The 20940-nt window shown below is 36.6% G+C and overlaps 1 protein-coding gene across 1 annotated transcript in view; it reads right to left on the bottom strand.

Annotated features, from left to right (window-relative positions):
- Window positions 1–2489: 2489 nt before the first annotated feature.
- Window positions 2490–20940, bottom strand: part of MAN1A1 (mannosidase, alpha, class 1A, member 1) — a 160979-nt gene continuing 142528 nt past the window's right edge. Inside the window, exons 9-13 of the mRNA XM_004673818.2 lie at window positions 18844–18959; window positions 13697–13916; window positions 12854–13026; window positions 6688–6803; window positions 2490–5111 (exon numbers count right to left, since the gene is read on the bottom strand). Of these exons, the coding sequence (XP_004673875.1) occupies window positions 4985–5111; window positions 6688–6803; window positions 12854–13026; window positions 13697–13916; window positions 18844–18959 (752 nt within the window). The 3' untranslated portion in view covers window positions 2490–4984. The remainder of the gene's footprint in view (window positions 5112–6687; window positions 6804–12853; window positions 13027–13696; window positions 13917–18843; window positions 18960–20940) is intronic.

Raw genomic sequence — 20940 nt, forward strand, 5'->3', positions numbered from 1 at the left:
AAGCAATTGCTTACCTATAATTATCAGAAATGAGATATATTGATTGCCAACCTGTCAACTCTGTGTAGATGGTTGATTAGTATAAATAAAAATTATGCTTAGAATCATTTAAAATAATTCTTTCATCAGCAGTAATGTAGCCAACACTTGTGTTATAAATAATTGAATTCAAAAGGCTCCCATTTGATTAGCTCCATGTAAAGTGAAAAAACAATTCCTTTTTTTTAATGCTGTTGAAATCATTCAGACAGGACCCATGAGATTAAATAAAAGAAAATAATAGGTTATTCAAATAGTCCAGTGGAAAAAAAAATACATCAGAGAAAACATGACTTACATTTCTTGGGTATTTTTACATGGTACTTTAATGATAAAATGGTTCAAAATTTTTGTTGGTTGAAAGTTGATTCCAGGGACCCTCCATGGTGGCACAATGTGTTAGGACACAGCACTGCAAGCTAGCTGCAGCCACCTACCTCAGAGTGAGTTTAATCCCCACCCCATGATCCACATTGTGCAGCAGACTTCTCCTGACCTGCCAGCTGTTCCCCTCAGCAGTATCTTTGTCGATCTGCCTGTTCTGCTCCCTACACTGTCCCTGGAGAATCTTCTCATTGCTCTTGTACCTCTGAATCTTCTCATTGCTCTTGTACCCCAGTTCGCTATGCATAAATAATCTTCAAAAAACAATTGATTCCAAACACAAATTTACTCTATTTCTTACAACTACACATGTGACAATATCACCCATTTTAAAAAAATATTGATACATATGTATGTAATACTGACAATTAACATTTTGAAAATAACTTATTCTTTATTTAAAGACATTTGCAAGTAGCCATAGGAAGGTCTATGACTATAAGGTAGAGACATTCATTTATTCACCTATTCACCATTCACGTGTGTTATCAAGCATAGGATGTCGCTTGGGGCACTGGTGGAGAGAGGAGGGGAGGCTAGATAAAGTGACTTTCTCATGGGGTTTACATTTTAAGGGATTAGGCAAACATTAAAAAAAAAAGGAGATACATTTGTAATCTAACAAATGCTAAGTAGACAATAAAATTTAAAGTGTATAGAATGATGGGAAACTTTAAATTGGTTTGTCATGGAAGCCATTCTGATAAGGTGATGATTGGACCAGAGTAATGTAGGGAATACCAGAAAAGATGGTTCGAGGCAGAGAACATCCATCAAACTGATATATTCTAAAAAGTATTACATGAATTTGAAAAACCTAGACATTTTCCAAACCACTGCAAGCATTTATGTACCTTGAATTCTCACTTTTCTACTAGGTATGTTTGACTTCTCAAATCCAAGAGACCTCCTCCTCCCCTAAACTACTATGGCATAATTTTATTTGTCATTTGTTACAATTAAATGCCAGTTTGTCTTCTTTGGGATTTAAGAGTTTGGGTGTCTGATATCCTTGACCACATTGTAAATTTAAGAATAAGGATCAGGCCCTCCCTGGTGGCACAACGGTTAGGATGCAGCATTGCAAGCTAGCGGCAGCTGCTTCAGTACAAGCTTGATCCCCGACCCTGGAGTGCCCACATGGTGCAGCAGACTTCTTCCCACTGCCCCTCAGCAGTGTACCTCGCTGATCTTCCCGCTTGGTGCCCCACTCTGTCTCTGCTGAATCCTCTCACCACCCTTGCACTTCTGGCTTGTACCTTTCTGTATGGATAAATAAAGCTTAAAAAAAAAAAGACTAAAGATCTTATTTTATGCTACTTCTGACACCAAACCTCTGACTCTACCCTACATATCCTGGTGTTGAACATGTTAGATGCTTAATAGAGATTTTTGATTAATAAAGGCTACATATGCAAAATCATCTGCAATAAAAATTTTTAATGGGGTATGTTTTGTTAATCTAACAATTCAGTTGGCAATCAAAAAGGCAAAGTGCATTTATATGGCATAAAAGAACTACAATTTGAAGCGACAGATCTGGATAGAAAACCCAAATAGTGTTTTCCACTTCCTACCTCCCCAGAATAACAGCCAGAGGTTTCTTCTATAAAGAGGAAGAAAAGATGAATGGTTAAATAAAAGAATAAACAAGAGTTAAAAGGCTTAAACTAGCAGAGCTATACATAATTGGTTACTGATTCTATCCTCTGGCAAAAAATATCCATAATCATCAGTCTCTGTAATTTGGATCATTGCTCAAGCAATTGTTTGCTTGATAGTTCCTTCAAACAATTGCTTTAGGCCCAATCCAAAGATCTTTGACCCAGTTTAAAAAAGCAGGTAATGCGGTTTCACTGTAATGGCTGCCTGGCTCCATTTTAAAAATGGCTCCACTTATGTCATCTTTCAGTTTCCTAGTCAAAATTCTCTGCGTCTGATATGGAATCACTTCTAGGACACAATATTCCATTTGCAACGGTGTGTTTTTATCCCTACATACATATATAAAAGCTTCCTTAAAAGGAGAAACATAACAAATGAGGAGGTATATTAAAAGGCTTTATTCACAATAGAGAAATCTTACAAATATAGTTTTTAAAAATTAGGCATCAATCTATTATGTTTCCTATAACATTAGAGATTTATATAAAGTTGGAAGTGAAAGAATGGAGTTATGTACAAATTAAAAACAATCAATGTAAAGAATGGGTATACACGAGTCATGACAAACATCACTGAGTCCTGCAAATTGCCACGCAATTTATATATGTAATAGTAATTGCACAAAATATATCCAAAACATATGCAGAAACACAAAAGTAAATGCTGCTTGAATTATTCACCTTTCAGAATGTAAATATATATGTAAACTTAACTGCACAGTTTGGCTGGAAATGAATAAAAGGCAGTATCTACCTAAGGACTTTAGTTGCATAAAATAATTAACACAAACTATAACTTTAATTAAATTACATCATCATCATATTAATCTTGTATACATTTTTGGTGTTTTGAGACTTACATTAAAAAAATCAAAGTTCTAGAATTGAAAAACTTTTACTGTGCCCTGGCAGTGCAATATGCAGTGCGAGCTTGTCTATTTGTACCAGGACACCAAGGTACATTAGAAAGCAGTGTATACACACCCAAATTTAATACCCTTTCTGTCGCAGAAATATCAGCTTTGTGTTCTTCCTAATTAAATTGAAAAGCAAAGAAGATAAATTTAAATTGCTAGTCTAAGGGCATTCATGTAAAAATTGTAATCTGAATGCAGATGGCCCAATTTTGGCAATAATCTTTTATATTGTATCTGTAAGTTCTGGGAAAAGGACTTTTGCTATCCATTTTATAAGATGAGCTGAAGATATGTGTGGAAGAAGTTATTCTGGGTCATGGAAACACTGCAATAGTGGTGCACATTTACTAATTTCATTGATTTATTCATTGACACATACCAATGAACAAAAATGGAAAAAAAAACCCCATAAGTCCTTTTAGATGAAGAACTCTTATGATACTTTGAAAAGAAGAAATGGCTAAAACTAGTAAGTCTATTCAGAGCTAAGAAAATAAATGTATTAAATAGTATTAGGTTGAACTGTAAAAAATTGCTGATATTTGACAGTTTTCGAAGAACAAATGCAGCAATTTCATATGCCTCAACCTAATTCAAGGGTTTTCCCTGATCTAGCTGACCAATGTTGGTTGAAAATGCAGTTGGTCAGTCTCTATACCTCTGACTATGCACCATGATACGGCCCTTTCATGGAAACACATAATGTGAACCATTCAGAAAAGAAAAGGCAGCGTGACCAAACCTATAGTTGGGAAACCCATTTATAATCTCAAAACAACTGTATGAAGAAAACATAATATTTGCTTCTAAGTTGGAAACTCTAAGCTGACTTTAACCAGACAAAATAGACTATATTCTCATTTAGCCAAAAAGTTTATTAGCTTTTCCTCAATTGAACATGAATACTTTGGCAAAGCTTTCAGAGTTAAATCCTGCTTCCATTAAATGACATGAAATAATTTACTAGATTTGAGAAAGGGCCCTTTTAAATCTGAAAAATCTGGACAAAATGCAAAGATATTGCCTCTCAAGAAAAAAAAAAAAAGATGAAATGCAAACTAAAAGTCCTATGAAACACACTTTCTTTAGAGACACAATGTCTTCACATATCCAGTTAAGAGCAAAAGCGAATACACTAAAAGTCATACTATTTCTCTTTAAAAAATATAATTCAGTAATAGCAGAGCTCTGCAAAACTTGAAAGAAAGCTCACCTCACTTTGTAATAGGGGATGGAAGAAATTAACCAGTACATGATCCAGAAATGACACAGGGCATATAAAGTAAAATTTGAGAACTGACAAATTGGGAAACACTAATATAATTAACCAACAAAATGCACTGTGGTGCCAATGAAATGAGATCAACATGAGATGATCCTTTTAGGATGACATTCTAATTTTTTGATTTACAAGGTGAGCGAAGTATTTTAGGAGATATTCTATCAAATAATGATAGACCCGCATAAGGAAGCTGTCACAGTTATAAGATCTGTCTCTGGTGGATAGATAAACCAGATTAACATGAAATTGAAAAGAAAAAAGCTTTTTTTTAATATTTAATTTATTGTTATGGCTTTTTGCAACATGGCAAAACATTACAGCTTAAAGCAGACATCATCTCCTCATAGAGGAGGAAAAAGTTTTGCAGTCAAATCAAAATTGTAATTAAGAGGTCACTGGTATACCACTGTATTATGTTTAATAAAAATGATACACCACCTTCATGAACTTCAGTGATAATAGCTTATTTTTTAAGAAAGATAAAACCTGTGATCTACTGACTGAATAATAAAGATACAATAAAGGAATTCAGGTACCCTCTATGCCTATGACAATGAACATAAATGACTGCAAAACAATTTTAGAGCTTAGAATAATCACAGACCTATTAATAAAAAGTCATCATGTGCCTGAATACCAGAAAAGGAATTATTAAGGTATGTAGTGAAGGGAATGGAGCAGGATAAAATATAGTCCTTTTAGTTTGCATTGACTTCAACATCCGTTTTATCTGTAGGGAGTAGAGGGAGAAGATGTGCCTCGGTATTGAAGATCCAATGTTCCAATGGAAGAAGATCATCATCAGAAAATATTAAGTACAAATATCTGGAGAGAGAAACAAGATCATGAGGCCTGAGAAATCACATCAGGCAGTGAAACCGGAAAGATTCATCAAAAAACACATTAATGTCTCCATCTTATAGTGAACCAAGGAAATAGCAAAACTGTGAGAGGATATGCTAATAAGTGAAATAGCCACTCTGCTTTCATTTAGTGTGTGAGCACCATACAAAACTTCCCATGTCTTAAACTTATAAAGCATCTCTTTCGTATATCTGATCTTGATTTCCTTAGTTTCAGTTATCTGTGTTCACCTGTGTCCTAACAATAATGAGCAGTATAGATTTTGAGAAAGTGATGGACAGAGAGGCAATGTTCACATAACTTTCATTATAGTGTACTGCTGTAACTATTCTACTTATTACTAGTTATTATTGTTAATCTCTTAATGTACCTACAATTAAAGATACAATAAGACTTTATCAATAGGTTAGGTATGTATAGGAAAGAACATAATCATAGGTTTTGGCATTCATTGGGGTTCTTGGAATGTATAATGTATCTCCCCACAGATAAAGGGTGTCACTCTGATGACTGAAATACACTTGCAAATATTGCAGGTAGAGCAGCATACTGAAGAAGTCATACTTGACATTGTTAGAATGTGTTCATGACAAAGAATTCTGCAAAGAAGATTTATCCAGATGTTCCAGCCACATTTAAAAAAAAAATTAAACAATTACTTTTATTAAGGTAACATTGGTTTGCAGTGTTTTAGGTGTGTTAAAGTTACCACCTTGGTTTACAGTGTAGTAGTTGTGTTAAAATGACCATCTTCCACAAAGAACTATATAGGTTCACTGCAATCCTTGTCAAGATTTTAATGGCATTCTTCAAGGAACTGTAGCAAGCATTAGTGAGAATTATACGGAAACACAAAATATCCTAGAGTCAAAGCAGCTGTGCAAAAGAATGAAAGTATTGGGCTCCCTTACTAAATTATAGCACAAAGCAATAGTAATCAAAGCAGTATGATACTGGAATGAAAACAGATTCATAGCCCTACGGAATAGAATTAAAAGACCAGAAATATACTCATATTTTTATGGACATTTAAATTAAGACAATGTAGGCAAGAGCATACAATGGAGGAAGAGTCTATTTATCAAATGGTGTTGGGAAAACTCAAAATTCACATGCAAAAGAATGAAACTAGAACATTCTCACATTATACACAAACTATACACAAAGATTAACTCAAAGTGGATAAAAGACTTAGATGTAAGACCTGAAATCATAAAATACACTTAAGAAAACAGGTGAAACACTCCATGACATTGGCTTCAGTGATGCCTTCTTGGACTTGACTATAATGGTAATGGAAACAAAAGCAAAAAAACAAAAAGAACAAACAGGACTACATCAAAGTAAAAAGCTCCTGCACAACAAAAGAAACCATGATTAAAGCAAAGATATGCTACTGAATAGGAGAAAACATGTGCACATCATATATCTGACAAAGGTCTACTATTAGGATCTACAAAGAACTTACATAGCTGAACAACAGAAAAATAAGTAGCCTCATGGAAGAACAGGCAGGACTAAATCAGTAACTACTTACTTTAGTGTCTCTGCCAGGAAGAAACTCTGCTGCACGTCATCGTAACTCTCATGTCTGAGGTACACGTCCCTTAGGCCTGAGTAGCCTCCATTCACTCTGCAGTGACTTTCCAGAGCCTGAATTATAAAAAGGGAAAAAATGCTCAATTTTAGTGGACTGCTTGCCATGAATTTTTACAGTTATATTGTCAAATTAAAAGAAAATTGAGATTCAAATTGAGTGCCAAACTAATTAGGTGAAAATTGACAAAATCAGAACATCGTAACGCAAATAAGGTATGAAAAGTTGAAGGACTTACGAATATATGACTTTATATATCCAGTCTATCTCAACTTAGGAAATTTTTTCAGTAGATTTTTATCCTTTCCTTCTATGACGAAGAATGGGGTTGTTCAAACTGCGGACAACATGCTAAATCCTATCTACTGTCTGTGTCATTTTTTGCTACACTGGCAGAGTTGGGTGGTTGTGTATGACACTTCCAGGGACAGTTTATTGCCTTCTAGCTAAAGAGACTGTTCATACCAATTGCAATTATTAACTACTATATGAGAAAGTGCACTGGACCAGGATGGTTATTACTGAAATCAGATTATCTTACCTCTTAAAAGTAAGTGATATTGGTGACAGAGGTAAAAGAAGATAGAAGGCAGTGAGAAGAATATATGGTACATATTTCTAAAACATCTTTGTTTTTCTTTAGTTTGGGGTGGAAGAAGATGGGTCCACCAGCTGTTATCTAGAGAGAAGTGATAACTACATTCCTATAGTAGTTAGCTGGCTAAAAGGGATCTTTGGAAAAGTTTCATTTGGGAATGAAACTTTAGGTAATAACACTTGCCTTCTACTGTCAGTGGCCATTAAGTTGACTGTTCTTTGTTATGTGTAAGTTACAGTGCTTAGCTGGTTACTGGCCATATTATTTCCTAGGAAGGTTATTTTTTAACTCACACCCCACTAATCCTATCAACACTAGAGAGTCAAATAATCTGGTTCTCATTTGTAGAATGTGGACAAAAATGATGAACTTTAAAACAAAACTTAATATTTAAAATATAGAAAACATTAACAGGATAAAGTTACAGATTATTTACTAATCATTTACTAATTGTTCACTTTTCTCTTATGAAGCATAACCTATACTTTTTTACAAGTATAGTTATATCCTACTTCTCTCCTATTTTCCAACTATCAAAAAGATACAGACCTTGTATTAGTTGAGAAAAAATTCCATTTGCTTGAAAAGAGTTTTGGAAGAAAACAGAGCTTTTAGTTGTACAGCCCAGGAGAGAGGACAGGGAGGCAGGAGAGGCCCTGGGAGCCCCACTTCCATCTGCAGACACTGATAATGAGGATATTGATCTTGCACACTATGGCTGGAGGGCAGAAGGGAGAGCGCAGGGGACCATGAGGAGAAGCATTTAATAATCAGGTTAGAGAAACCCTAACTGGCAGGCTACATGAATAGTGTCTCCTGATTTGGTACTTTTAAAAGCTCCTGGGAAAACAAGAACAATCAATTAAAAAAATGCTTCCATTATCCTTTAAGTTTCAGACATGAGCCAAATGGAAGAAAGCCTGAAGGAACTTTAAATTTCTGTTATTTTTTTCCTCTTTCCTGCCTTGTCTTATAAAAAGACTTTCTGACAAAAAGTCAAAATGGAGTTAGTGAAAATTTCTTGTGAAAACAGAAAGAAATGTGAATTTGGAAGATACATTTGTTGTTACTAAACATAATGGAATCCTAGTTATAGACATTTACTAAAAAAGGAGTTTAACCACAAAAATTTTCCTTAGTTTGTCTCTTGAAATTCTTTGATGATAACTATTGAGTGAATCAGCATGATAAGCAGCTGGCCCTTGCTTCTAGAGAAATACCTATTTGTGCTGTTTTTTGTTACAGAAAAGAGTTGTTTGAGGGTAGACATGCCCCATCAGTTCCTTCTTTATAGCTATTCCCATGCCTTCTCTTTCTCCCAGTCCTACTGTGAGGAGCCAAGGTAAGTAGTCCAGATTGCAGTCTAGAGGCTCAGGGGAGGTGCAAATTCCAGCTGCAGTCTTCCTAACTAAGGCCTCCAACGAGGTATCCCACCCTCAACATGGGGCTGTAGTGAGAAAAGGAGGCATGCTTAGCACAGACATGGAGGCCTGTCAAGAGTTTAGGAGAAGCATGACTAGTGATTTTTTTGTGGCTTTTGGTAAATTAAAAAAAAAAAAAAGAAGAAATAAAAATATATGGAAGCATTTTCAAATTTCACATCAGGAAAAATCTTCATGTTAGTACTCTGTGGAATTTAGCAACATGAAGCTGTAAAGGCAGAAACAGGCTTCAGCTCTGCTGTAGCTCATGGTGGAAGCAGACAGGTATCTCCACAGTAGGCTGCCCAGGGCCCAATGCACTAGTCTATTCTTGGGAGACTCAGGCTCTCAGAGCATGTACATTTTATGTAAATGCTTGTATTAGGGGCCATGTGGAATTGGGTGGGCCAACAGAGAAGGCGAGAAAGATGTTTCTAGTGTCTGGACTCTAAACAAAAGGGTGACAAGTCTGACCCCCAAGTTATTGACATTTTTGGGGTGAGAGAAAGGTAGAGAATAGCAAGCAGCATCATTACAGAATACATTTCTGTGACTGTGCCATTCCTACCCCTATTGCTCCCATTTACATCTAGATGCTCTGATTACAAATCCTAGGATTCCATAAATGGTTTTCCTATGTGAAGTTGGGAAAGAAGAAACAAAGCTGACACACACATACATACATACATACACACAGCTGATATGTATATTTTACATAATGCATATGTATATTAGAGGTCAAACAAAGGAGGAAGGAGAGACACTTGGAAATGAGACAGCTGGAGAGGCTGCTCTTGTTCCTTCATCCTGGTGGCTTTAGGATTTGGGCAGAGACAAGGGCAGCTGTGGGGCAGTTGTTATCTTGACTTTGTGGTTATATGGGTGTGCATTGAATTCTGGGTCTCTCTCTGTCCCGGCTAACCCCTTTTGTGCGGTTCCTGCTGGCATGTGCCTTGGATTTGTTCTGGTGCTTGTGGGCCCCAGTTGCCTCACGATGGGACTAGTCTGTCTGACTGGGCCTTTGCCCATTAGGAGATGAGTGCTTTGTGGAGTTTGATTTGAAGCCTGTTATTAGAAAGCCTCTCTTTTTCTGTCTATGCTCTTTGAAATTTCACACCAATTAAAGATCTTTGGGTCACACCAAGAGTGTTTTCTTCGCCTTTGTGTGCATGGATGATAGACTCTTTTAGAGTGGAAAAAGTAGATTTTTCTCTTTGACTATTCAGGACTCCTGGGTACCACTTGGCATTGTATGGTTTCAGCAGGAATTAGTCTAAGGAAGAAAATATCACTGTGAGAAAAGTGTTTTCTGAGCTACTAGGTTAGACAGACAGTTATCTACAGCGATTTGTAAGAGGGAATTCCAGGAAAGCAGGTTCTGATGGCTGACTGCTTGGGTTTGGTGTCACCTCAAGGGCAGAACACAGAAAACCAGGCCTTGCGGGTGGGTTAGCGTGGTGACATACATCTTTAAGAAGTACGATCCTAGACTCCTGAGCACATATTGTATTGCTACTGCCACCTCAATAAAATCAGAAAATACAATTTTCAACCTCTTACCCCGCCCCAACACCACATAACCACACATACCAAAGAGAGTCTGGAAACAGCCATCAAGGTTGGGAAACAGAAGCAAGAAATCGAAATTTACACCACTCTCTGAGAGCCAGAACATTCCATGTTAGATTTGGGAGATTAGCAAAAAATGTGTGTACACACAAAGAAGAAGAAAAGTTCCTTTAAAAGAACAACCTGCTACCTTTGGCCAGCTGTGAGATTATATAATTTATGTGTCTACATAAATAGAGCATATACAATCTGTACTTACTACTTATACATGAATATGTATACCTTACAGTATCAGCATTATCAGAATATTACTTACACATGTTCAACTGGGAGTAATTGGATAGACTATCACAACATAATTGAGGAAAAGCAAAAGAGTTACCAGGTAGATTTTTTTTCTTTTATGTACATCCCCAAGTGCTTGAGCACCTGTGATTAATGGTTTGCTGACTCTGGTGAAGGAAGACTCAGGCTGCACTGGTGGATTATGTCCTTTCATACCTTGTTTGGGCCGATGATGCACTTTTATACCTTGTTTGGCACGGTTATTAAGAAACTTACTTAGTACATGTCCTGCATGTACTTAACACAAAGAAATCATGTCTTTTATATATGTGTCGAGGAAGAACACTGGGAAGGGTGCATTTTCTTAGAGGACAGGAAGGTGGGGGATACTTTACAATATGTAAGCCTGGGGGAGCAGTCCATCAGCCCCCAACCTCAGGAATGGCTCCAAAACCTTATAGGGAAGGTTGTTCCTGGAGCTGTTAACTCCCCCAAGTCACTTGCCTGGGAAGAAGCTGTGAGTCCCTGGGAGCTGGAAGTGACACTGCCCACATGGTAGGACCCTGAACGGGTGGGCTGAGGGAGTGATGGGGTGTATGTGGTGATTAGAGAGTGTGGCACAGTCAAAAGACACTGCTGCGTCTCCTGTGATTTCTGCTCTTTAAAACAGGCAAGGCACTCTCCCCTGAAGCCCTCATCTTCCTTCCCATCTCCCCACTCTACCTCAAGTTCCAGCGTAAGTTATCAGTATCAAAAATAGGACAATGCTTTGTTGTGACACAGGGAAGAAATTTCATATTATTATTATACACCACACTAAAGAATGGACAACAGATAAAAATACTAACTCATAAAACCCACCTCATAGCTCACAAACTTTCTGAAGAGTCAAGCAAACCAAAGCCTCCTGCCAACACAGCAACAAATTTACTGACTTTCCTTTTTTGAGTCAATTCTCTGCTAGGCAGTTTTCACATCTCTAAAATTGGCAGGTCATAATTTAGTTGGCAGTGTTCTTTCCTAGTGGCAAATGAAATAATGGTGCTTCTTATAAATTACGGTGTTTTAGATTTGATGAAAATACCATTACTGATCTTTCCAATGGGAACTGATATTTGTAAGGTGAATATTAGCTTCATTTACTTTGCTGATCCACTGAAGACCAAAAAATTCCCTATCTAAAATTTAGATGAACCTTTAATTTTAACTCATTTTCCAGAGAAAACCCAAAAGTTTAAAGAAATGTGAATTCAAAGTGACTAAACCATTAGCAATGTTTTCAAAAAGCAGGACAAAAAAAGTTGCTATTACTTAAATGACTGATCACTAGTAATAAGATAAGACACTGCATGAAAAGAGTAATAAGCAGCAATTCATCAATAGTTTCCTAAGATGTGAGTTAAATTTTATGCAAAGGCAATATTCATTTTAGCTTTGCTGAGGGAAGTCATTCCTAATGGATGTCTTTTAAAGATAGCTGACTTCCTAGAGGACAAGTGCTATTAAAGCATTTGCTTGTTCTTTCCCCAAACTCTCTCCTACTCCTTTCAGAATAATAGCTCTTAAAATTAGACATTGTTTGATGCATATCCTGGAGGGCTCCACTATTGGTATCCAGCGTACAAACTGTTCAATAAGTTAGTTTAGGAAGATATTTAGCATGAAGAAACCCAAGAGGTGACAAAGACAAAGTAACACAACTGGACAGATGGAAAGTTTACAGATATTCAGAGAAACCTGAGTCTAGTGAAGAAATACTCATGCACAAAGCTGTTCTTTTCAAAATTTTAATCTAAGTACTAATTCACTTTAAGTAAAAGCAAATATCTTTTCAGTGCTCAAAGATTAATGCAGAAGTCCACATAATAGTCCCTTGAAAGAGACAAAAGGATGGGATGACTGTCCCCTAGTTGCCAGTAACCCTTGGTGGAATTAAGTGATCATTCTAGAGTCATGGGGACTTAATCATATAATATGTTTTTCCAGAGTGCTCCTTCAAAATCAAAGTCCCTATGCAGGCATATCATTGTTACATAAAGCAAAGTTATAGGCAGGGATATAAGGGAAGTGATTTAACTGGGGACTGGTTTAACTGAAAACAAAGTCCGAATGGAAAAAGTTCTGGTCAAAGTTTTAAAAATCATAGAAAAGCTGAAATGCCAGGTTTGTAGGTTACACTGAACATTTTTCCAGACATTTATCTGTAGGAACAATAAACACATGGAAACATCACCTCTACAGCTTCCCAGGCCCATTTCCTGTACTTTGGATCATGTGTCAGTCGCCACATATACATGTAAGTCTCAACCACTTCTGGCCGCAGAATGTAGTATTTTTCATTTTGTCTTGTAGCAATGGCTTCAACACCACCATCGAATCTGAAAGCTTCTGGTCCCAGTTTCACCACTGAAGAACATTTAATGAGTGACAGCGGTTATTAACCTGGACAACACTCAGCGCCTGTAGCTTATATGAAACTAGGAAGTTCTTTATGTCGTTCAAGAGAGATGCAAAAACAAGCATATTAAGGGATAGGTTTAAATTCAAATAATAAACATTCAATTGACTTAAAACATTTTCATCCAAGAGGCTCCACTTCTAATAGCAATTTTAAATTTTCTTTCATTTAACCATCACTGATGGGTCACCCACTGGCCTTACTAGTTAGTAGGAAAATCAGAGCTCCAGGCCATATGTCATGAGAGATGGTATTTAATTTTTGGGCTTCAAATTCCTGTTTTGTAAGAAGTGAGCCAGACTCATATCATATCTGGGAAAATGAATCAAGGCTTATAAAATGTAACTTCTTACCCTGGAACAGAACCCCTTGCCCACTGTGATTTACCTAAATAAAGCAGCACCATTATGGCCAGAATTTTTGTTTCTTGGCAAACTAAGGGTAGGTAGATATGCAGAGAGTCTCTCAAACTAAAAATACAAGTTCCTGTAAGACACTGATCATGACTGTCAGGCGTGTGAATGTTCTTTCAACGGCAGCAATGCCAACGTTCCTTCCTGAAGGAAATACGCACATGTTGGAAGAGTCTGTAAATGATGAGCGGTAACATGTACTCACATGTGCGATTGTAAGATTCATGACAGGTGCGGGCAATTTCAGCTCCCAGTTGAAGGTAGTGTTGGGTCAGGCCCGCAGGAGCATCATCTGCTCCAAGTGCGAACATGCCCCCAGCAAAGCAGGTCAGGTGGCCCATCTTGTGTTCCAGAAGACCCCCCTTCCACTCTGCGATATAAGTCAGTCCTGTACTAGACTTGCGGATCAAGTGAGTCTCGATTGCCTGAAAATAATTTATTTTTGACATTTTGTAATCTTTTCTCAAATTTACACTAAAAGCACCCCAGCAACAACAAAAACACATCACTCTCAACTTAGGTTTGGTTTCACAAATCAAGTTCTACCAGACATCTTATGTTACTGCTTTCTGTATTTTCCCTCTAGTCTATGTCTTAGACTGCTTAGTTAAGAGTTAATGTGGTTGGACCAGTCATGTTGTTTTTGCTTGGTTTCGTGATCAAGTGCTTCTAGTCTTCAAACCCTAAAAGCTGTCTGCTTCTCCAAGACAGGTCTCTGGTGTAGCTGTAATGGTCTGGTGCATTTCCATTTTCACAAATGCAAATACAACCTGAGGCACAGGCCCCACCATGGATGAATGACAGAGTAATTATGTGTAAAAAATCCAGGCTGGTGGTATTGCCCTTCCTTCTGCTCTCTAAGGCGCTAGTGAATAGCAAAACAGTACAAAAGAGAAGCTGCTTGGATTCACACTGCCTAGCCCTAAGTTCCGCTCTGATACATACTACCTGACTTTGTATATAATTTCTTTTCAGGTAATTTATATCCCTGCATCTCAGTATCCTCACCCAGCCAGTGGGAATAATAGTGTATCCTGAGAGGCTGCAGTATTTTGTTTAGAAAGAGATCACTACTGTGTCCAATGCTGGGTAAAGTTACTTGTTATCATCAATCACATATGTTCATCATGGCAATACTTTAATTAAAGTCCTCCCAAATAATTTTATTAAAAGATAAATTAGTGTAGAATGATTAAAAATATTGTGAATTTGGGAGAAATAATAATGCTCATGAAAAATGATTTATAAAACACCTTTCTATGCCTTGCGTTGTTGATATTCTTTTAAAGTAAACAGAGAAAATTAAAAGACTATATGTTTAAGAAAGCAAAAATGAAGTGTGGGATTAATTATCAATTTCCACTTACTATAAGAGGAAACATTTTCCACACCTCCATTAATCTTTACTGAAGGAAGGAAAAGAGCTGTGACTATTACATTACTACCAAAGAAAGCAAACAAAAAAAAAGGGGGGGGGGTGGAGGGAATTTTAGAAAGCAGATATGGGAATAATATACTAGTATATACAGGCAAAAACTTGTGACAGAGAAAAATAAATGAAGATCAATATATGGGCAGATTAAACCTTTCTCATTTTTATTAGAAATAAAGAAATGAAACTTAACATGATAAGAAATAAATGAATACACTACTGTGATCATTAACTGTGGTTAAGCTAATTTTATTGGTGATCTAGTTATTACATTAATATTTCATTCTTATTTAATTCCACTGAACATCTTAGCTATTTATACTTTTCATAGCACAAACTGCAATAAAGTTTTTCAAGCAGATATTTGTTCATCACCCAAGAAATTATTCTTTCTACATGGCAAGAGTAATAGCTTTTGAGCATGGATTAGAGAAACATTATTACCCTGTTATGGATTCTGAATAAAGTCCTATTTTTTTTTTTTTTGGCATGATTCTGACCAAGTTGTTGCCTCTCAAAATAAACTACAACAAACTTGCAAGACCTTCAAAGCAATGTTTGTGTGGTAAAGAGAAAATGTAAATAAAGTAGGAAGAAAGTATACTGTATACATTGTGATGCCATCCTTTTATATTTGAAAAAAATTGATGAAGTCTTTAGAATCGTAAATGTCTAATACATCATCTGCTCAATTATCAGCCACCCAAATACACCTCAGTAAGGTGAACATACAGCACTGTGGGTTCTTGGTTTGTCTAGATATGGACAAAATAAGACAAGGGAAACCTCAAAGTGCTTTGTAATGAAAAACTAAAACTGATTATTGTTATCTTCAGTAACTTAACTGTCCAGAACAATAATGTAAAGTATCCTCTCCTTGATAATAATAATCTTTAAAGTACAAGTAGCACAAAGAAATTGAGAAGACTGGCTACACTTTTCAAAATCAGAAGTTTGCTTATTTCAATCTTTGCTTTTTTTTTATTTTTTATTTTTTATTTTTTTTTTAAAGATTTATTTATTTGTGCATACAGAACTGGGGTACAGGCCAGAGGCTCAGGGGCGGCGAGAGGCTTCACCAGAGACAGAGTGAGGAGCAGAGCAGGCAGATCGACGAAGTACACTGCTGAGGGGAGCAGCGGGCGGGTCAGGAGAGGTCTGCCACGCCATGTGGTCACCTCCGGGGCAGGCGGGAATCAAACTCATGCGGAGGCGGCTTTAGATTCTCAGTGCTGTGCTTTAACCTGCTGCGCCACCAGGGAGGGCCTCAATCTTTGCTTTTTAACTTAAAAACATACAATGGACTGAAACTGTTCTCATTATTAAGAGAAACAGGAAATATTTTGACTTCACTTGTTCTTAATGGATTTTCCTGTCAATAGTTTGTCTGAAAAGTTTCCTTTCCTGGAACATCAATATTTTAGGGGTCCACTTTGGATCAGAATAATCTGATGTGTCAGATTATTGGGTGTCTGCCAATATGGTAATTAAGATATGACATAATGGAAATCATACTACATGGAGAAGCACTCTCTAGGTTAAAACCTGAAACCTCACAGGAATGAAGAAAATAAACTCTGAGGAGCCAAATAAACTACATTCTAGTTTGCTGTTGGTGTTCATCATGAGCTTTAATAAAATCTGTGCTAAATGAAGACCATTGTTCTAACTAAGGCGCCCCGGTTCCTACATGTGAAATAATGGAGCTGTCTCGTCTTTGTTGAGTGAAGCGCCCTGTTTTCACTAGAGGGAACAGATTAATACGGAATCTTGTGAACCAGAGCAAAGCAAGTTGAATTTACATTTAGGTACACTGGCCTATGCCAAAATCCTCTAGACCCCTTCATCGGGAAAACAGTTTAAAAAGAATATGGCTATATCATGGGATTATAAATGTTCATTTTATCCCCCCTAGGAATTACTACTTTCACATTTTTTTATATTTTAAAAGGGCAGGTTTATTAAAAAAAAAGGGGGGGGAGAGAAGAATAAAGGCCACTTTATAGACAGAAGTGGTGGGAAAGGCTGCCCCGTGAGGTGACGTATGCACAGTAACAGGCTGGCAGCCCTGGGTCGGGAGCTGCTCTGCCCTCTGCAAGGGAGGCCTGTGAAGCAGAGCTCCTGCATGGTCACAGGCGGCAGGGAGCTGCTGCAAGAGCGAAGGAAGGCAAAGAGAAAACCTGCATAGGCAGAGGCGCGCAGGACGGCTGCTGCCACTACTTTTAATTATTAAGAATTTTTTTAAAGCAATCAATGGAAAGGTCAATTTTTGATGACTTAGTCATAATTTTTTGAGATAATTTTATAATTTACAATAATTAACATTAAATATGAACCATCATATGACATACGTTACTAGTCACTAAAGTACTTGATTCTACAGTCATTTTTATTTCCTTTTGTACTTTATTTTTTATTTTCTTATTTGATTGAGGCTTAATTGGAGGTGTTTCTTAGCTGACTCTTACTCTTATACATGCTTTGCAAGGAGTTTCTAACTTATCTTACTAACTTACTTCTGTAAAGAAACATTTAAATATAGTATGGAAATTCTCATTCATAGATACATGCTTAGTGTTGAGTTAAAAGGGACAGCTGTGTGTTCTTTCATCATGCTGCAGTATTGCCAATAACTTTGCAAGGTGGATATAAATGTCATTCTCATTTGATGATAAGTAAATGACGGCCTTGGGGTGTAGTGTCTTGTTATTTGCTTTCTGGGGCACAGGCAAGGTGTTTGTGGAAGAATAAAGAAAATCTGGATGAGAATAAGCTTTGGATACTTAGATGGTAGTCATCCTTTCAGAAATAATACTGATAAATGATGAAAAAGAGTTATTTATATTTTGGAAGTTTCTAACCAACGTGAACTTGATTTAATGTGTACAACCTATGACAAACAAAAATTCATATATGTTCATGTGGCAAACTCATGAAAGATGTTACTTTTCTTTGGCATTAAGATATAAATAACAATGGTTTTTAATTGTCAAAAAAAAAAAAGGACATCTGTGAACACAAATTCAGTTTGAATTTTGGCTCCACACTCAATCTCTTTGAGGTTCATTTCACTTTATTCATAAAACTCGTTGAGTAAAATGTAAACTAATGTGAACAAGTAAAAACTGTATATAAAGTACACACTTACTACACTAATTAACCCAGTAAACAATTCAACAAATATATGTTCTCTTTTGTTCTCCTCTATTATAAAATACATTAGAAAAACTACTGATTTTTTAAAATAATATAATATTTATTTTTACATCATTTTGTGCCTTTTTCCATCTCAGTTGTCACCCCCGTGGGCTTCCCATCACCAAATCACCCGTGTGCCATCACCATAGTCCAGTGCATTTCCCTCCCCCCACTGTTTTTGATCCCATCCCCCACCCTACCCCATAAAATGTTTCTGGTATATGGCTGTTCATTATTATTGGTAGAAGAAATTATTAATACTTTTCCCCTATGTGTCAGTCTGATTAGTTCAGATTTTCATGTGGGGACTTCCTAGTACTGTTCAAATATCTCTGTAGGTAGCAACTAGGATAACCCATATTCTTGAGCAATTTTAACTCGGTCAATTTTTAAAATATACTTTTCATGATTTTTCCCATCTAAATTTTAACTGTAACTCTCTGCAGGGAACACCTACTTTCTGAAGAAAAATACCTCTTTTTTAGATATGTGACTCTTAAATGATGTTTGAACCATGTAAAAAACTTTTAACTGTCCTGATAGAACTAAACACATCAAGTATATGACTGCAATTGTGCTATTAGTGCACTTGTACTCTAGAAATATTTTGTGATCTAGAAATATTTTGTGATCTGCTCATGTAGTATTTCATTAAAACTCGATTAATATGCAAGTTTTATATTAGAGCTAAATGGCAAAGATGACTTAAAAGCAGAGTTTACCTTAACAGCATCAAAATACATCTTCTTAGCTTCTAAATCTTTCTTGTCAGACATTAACCATGCCTTGAGCAAATATTCATAAAAGCTGTCTCCAAGTCCTCCAACTGATACATGATCTGCAAAGAGTGAGAAATGAATTTTACAGTGATTCAGCCTTTAAAATTCAGATAATGTAGCAAAATCACATCAGCAACTAGGATGCAAAACCCTATGTCAACTACAACTCAATGTTACATTTAAATCCAACAGATCTTTTATTTTCAGAAAACTATTCTGAAATGAGCAGATGTACTATTAACTAATGTACTACACTCTAATTAATTGGCAGGCTGATTTTATAAACATGAAGCTAACAAATATATAATCATCCCTAATTCCCCAAATCTGGTTCTCTAGTAAAACTACCAACCTAAAATGCTTCACAGTATATATTCAAATACATTTGTAATTGGTTTAGTTCTCAACAATTTATACTACTGAAGATCTCAGTATTATAAATCTTTTTAAAAAGTGTCTTGCAATAAAATAAGAAGCTCCTAGCTTCTTGCAATTAGTGTTATTGCTGCTGCTATTATTATTTTAAACAACTGATAAGATTTTTCCAGTATTAACAATCTGAAGGGTCAAAATGCATCTTGGTGTTGGGGTGGGGGAGAATGAAAGAAGAAAGAACAACACAAGTTTTTCTTCCTAATTTTCCATTACTATAAATCTCCTTTACTGTAGTATTTTTTAAATACCAGATCCACTACATATATTACTAGAAGTCTTATAACTAAAGGTAGTAGCTTCACTAAAAGTGAGAAAACTAGTTCTCCCTGGTGGCGCAACAGGTTAGGATGCAGCACTGTAAGCTCACTGCAGCCACTTCAGTGCAAGTTCAATCCCCGACCCCAGAGGTGTCCACGTGGTGCAGCAGACCTTTCCTGCTGCTCCCGTCAGCAGTGTACTTATGCTCCCGACTCTGTCTCTGGTGAATCCTCTCACTGCCTCTGTACCTCTGACCTACTACCCCAGTTCTGTATGCACAAATAAATAATTCTTTAAAAAAAAAAGTGAGAAAACTGAGGCTTAACGATGCTAATCAAGATTCTGACATTGGTGCTTTCTGACTCTACAACCTGCACTGGGCCTCATATTTGGAGCTGTCTGTCCTCCCCTGTAACACTATGTTCTTGCTATACTGCCTGAATCAATGTTTTTATTTTTCAAGAACATTCACCTATAAAAACAGGGTGCAGTCTATTTGAATCATCATTCTGAGAATTCATAGAGAATTTGAACAATTAGATAAATTTATTTTGAAAAACTGCCTTTTAAAATTAATTTTATGTACCCATTTTTTAAAATTTCATCAAACCTTTATTTGTTGACTTAGACAAAAGTAAATTAGAATTTACAGTTATGGAGACAATTGTCTCGGCTGTCCCTTGATGCCTACCTAACAACTCCGGTTGGAGGTCCAATTGGGGAGATACCACTTACCAGGGTAAAACTGAATTCGTATCTCTTCCCCCTCCAACTTATCTTCTGCTTTGGTCTCTAGCTCACTAAGTGGCACCAGCATCTTCCCAACATCTGTACTTCCTCTCTCCCTCATTCCCATACCCAATGAGTTGGCAGTGGCTAATAATGGGATCTCATGTACTCGGGTAGTATATGTTGCTATTTAAATTTAAATTAGTTATGATGAAAAAAAAAGTTACTGATTATACTCATGTTCAGTAAGTAGTGGGCAGGGGAAAGAGTGAGCCTTTCATCATCACACAAAGTACCAATGGCAGTGCCAGTCCAAACTACGCCCCCCATCAATGCCAGAAAACCCTTTCAACATGTGAATCGGTTCATTTTATTTGAAAGCTTCTGTGGCGAAGACTCAAATCCTGCAGAGCCTGGATCCTGCATGCTCTCAGTATTCTCTTTATCATCAATCCTACTCTATTTATTTCTGCCTTCATGCCATATGGCCTTTCTTTTGGTTCCTTTAAATCATCAAACTCCTTCCCACCACAGGTATTCTAAAGGCATTGTTCTCTCTGCATAAAGTACACTCCCTCACTCTTTTCCCCTTTCACTTAGTAATTAATACTCATATTT

The sequence above is a fragment of the Condylura cristata genome, unplaced genomic scaffold (assembly GCF_000260355.1).
Source record: "Condylura cristata isolate star-nosed mole 26May11 unplaced genomic scaffold, ConCri1.0 scaffold00001, whole genome shotgun sequence".
NCBI lineage: Eukaryota > Metazoa > Chordata > Mammalia > Eulipotyphla > Talpidae > Condylura > Condylura cristata.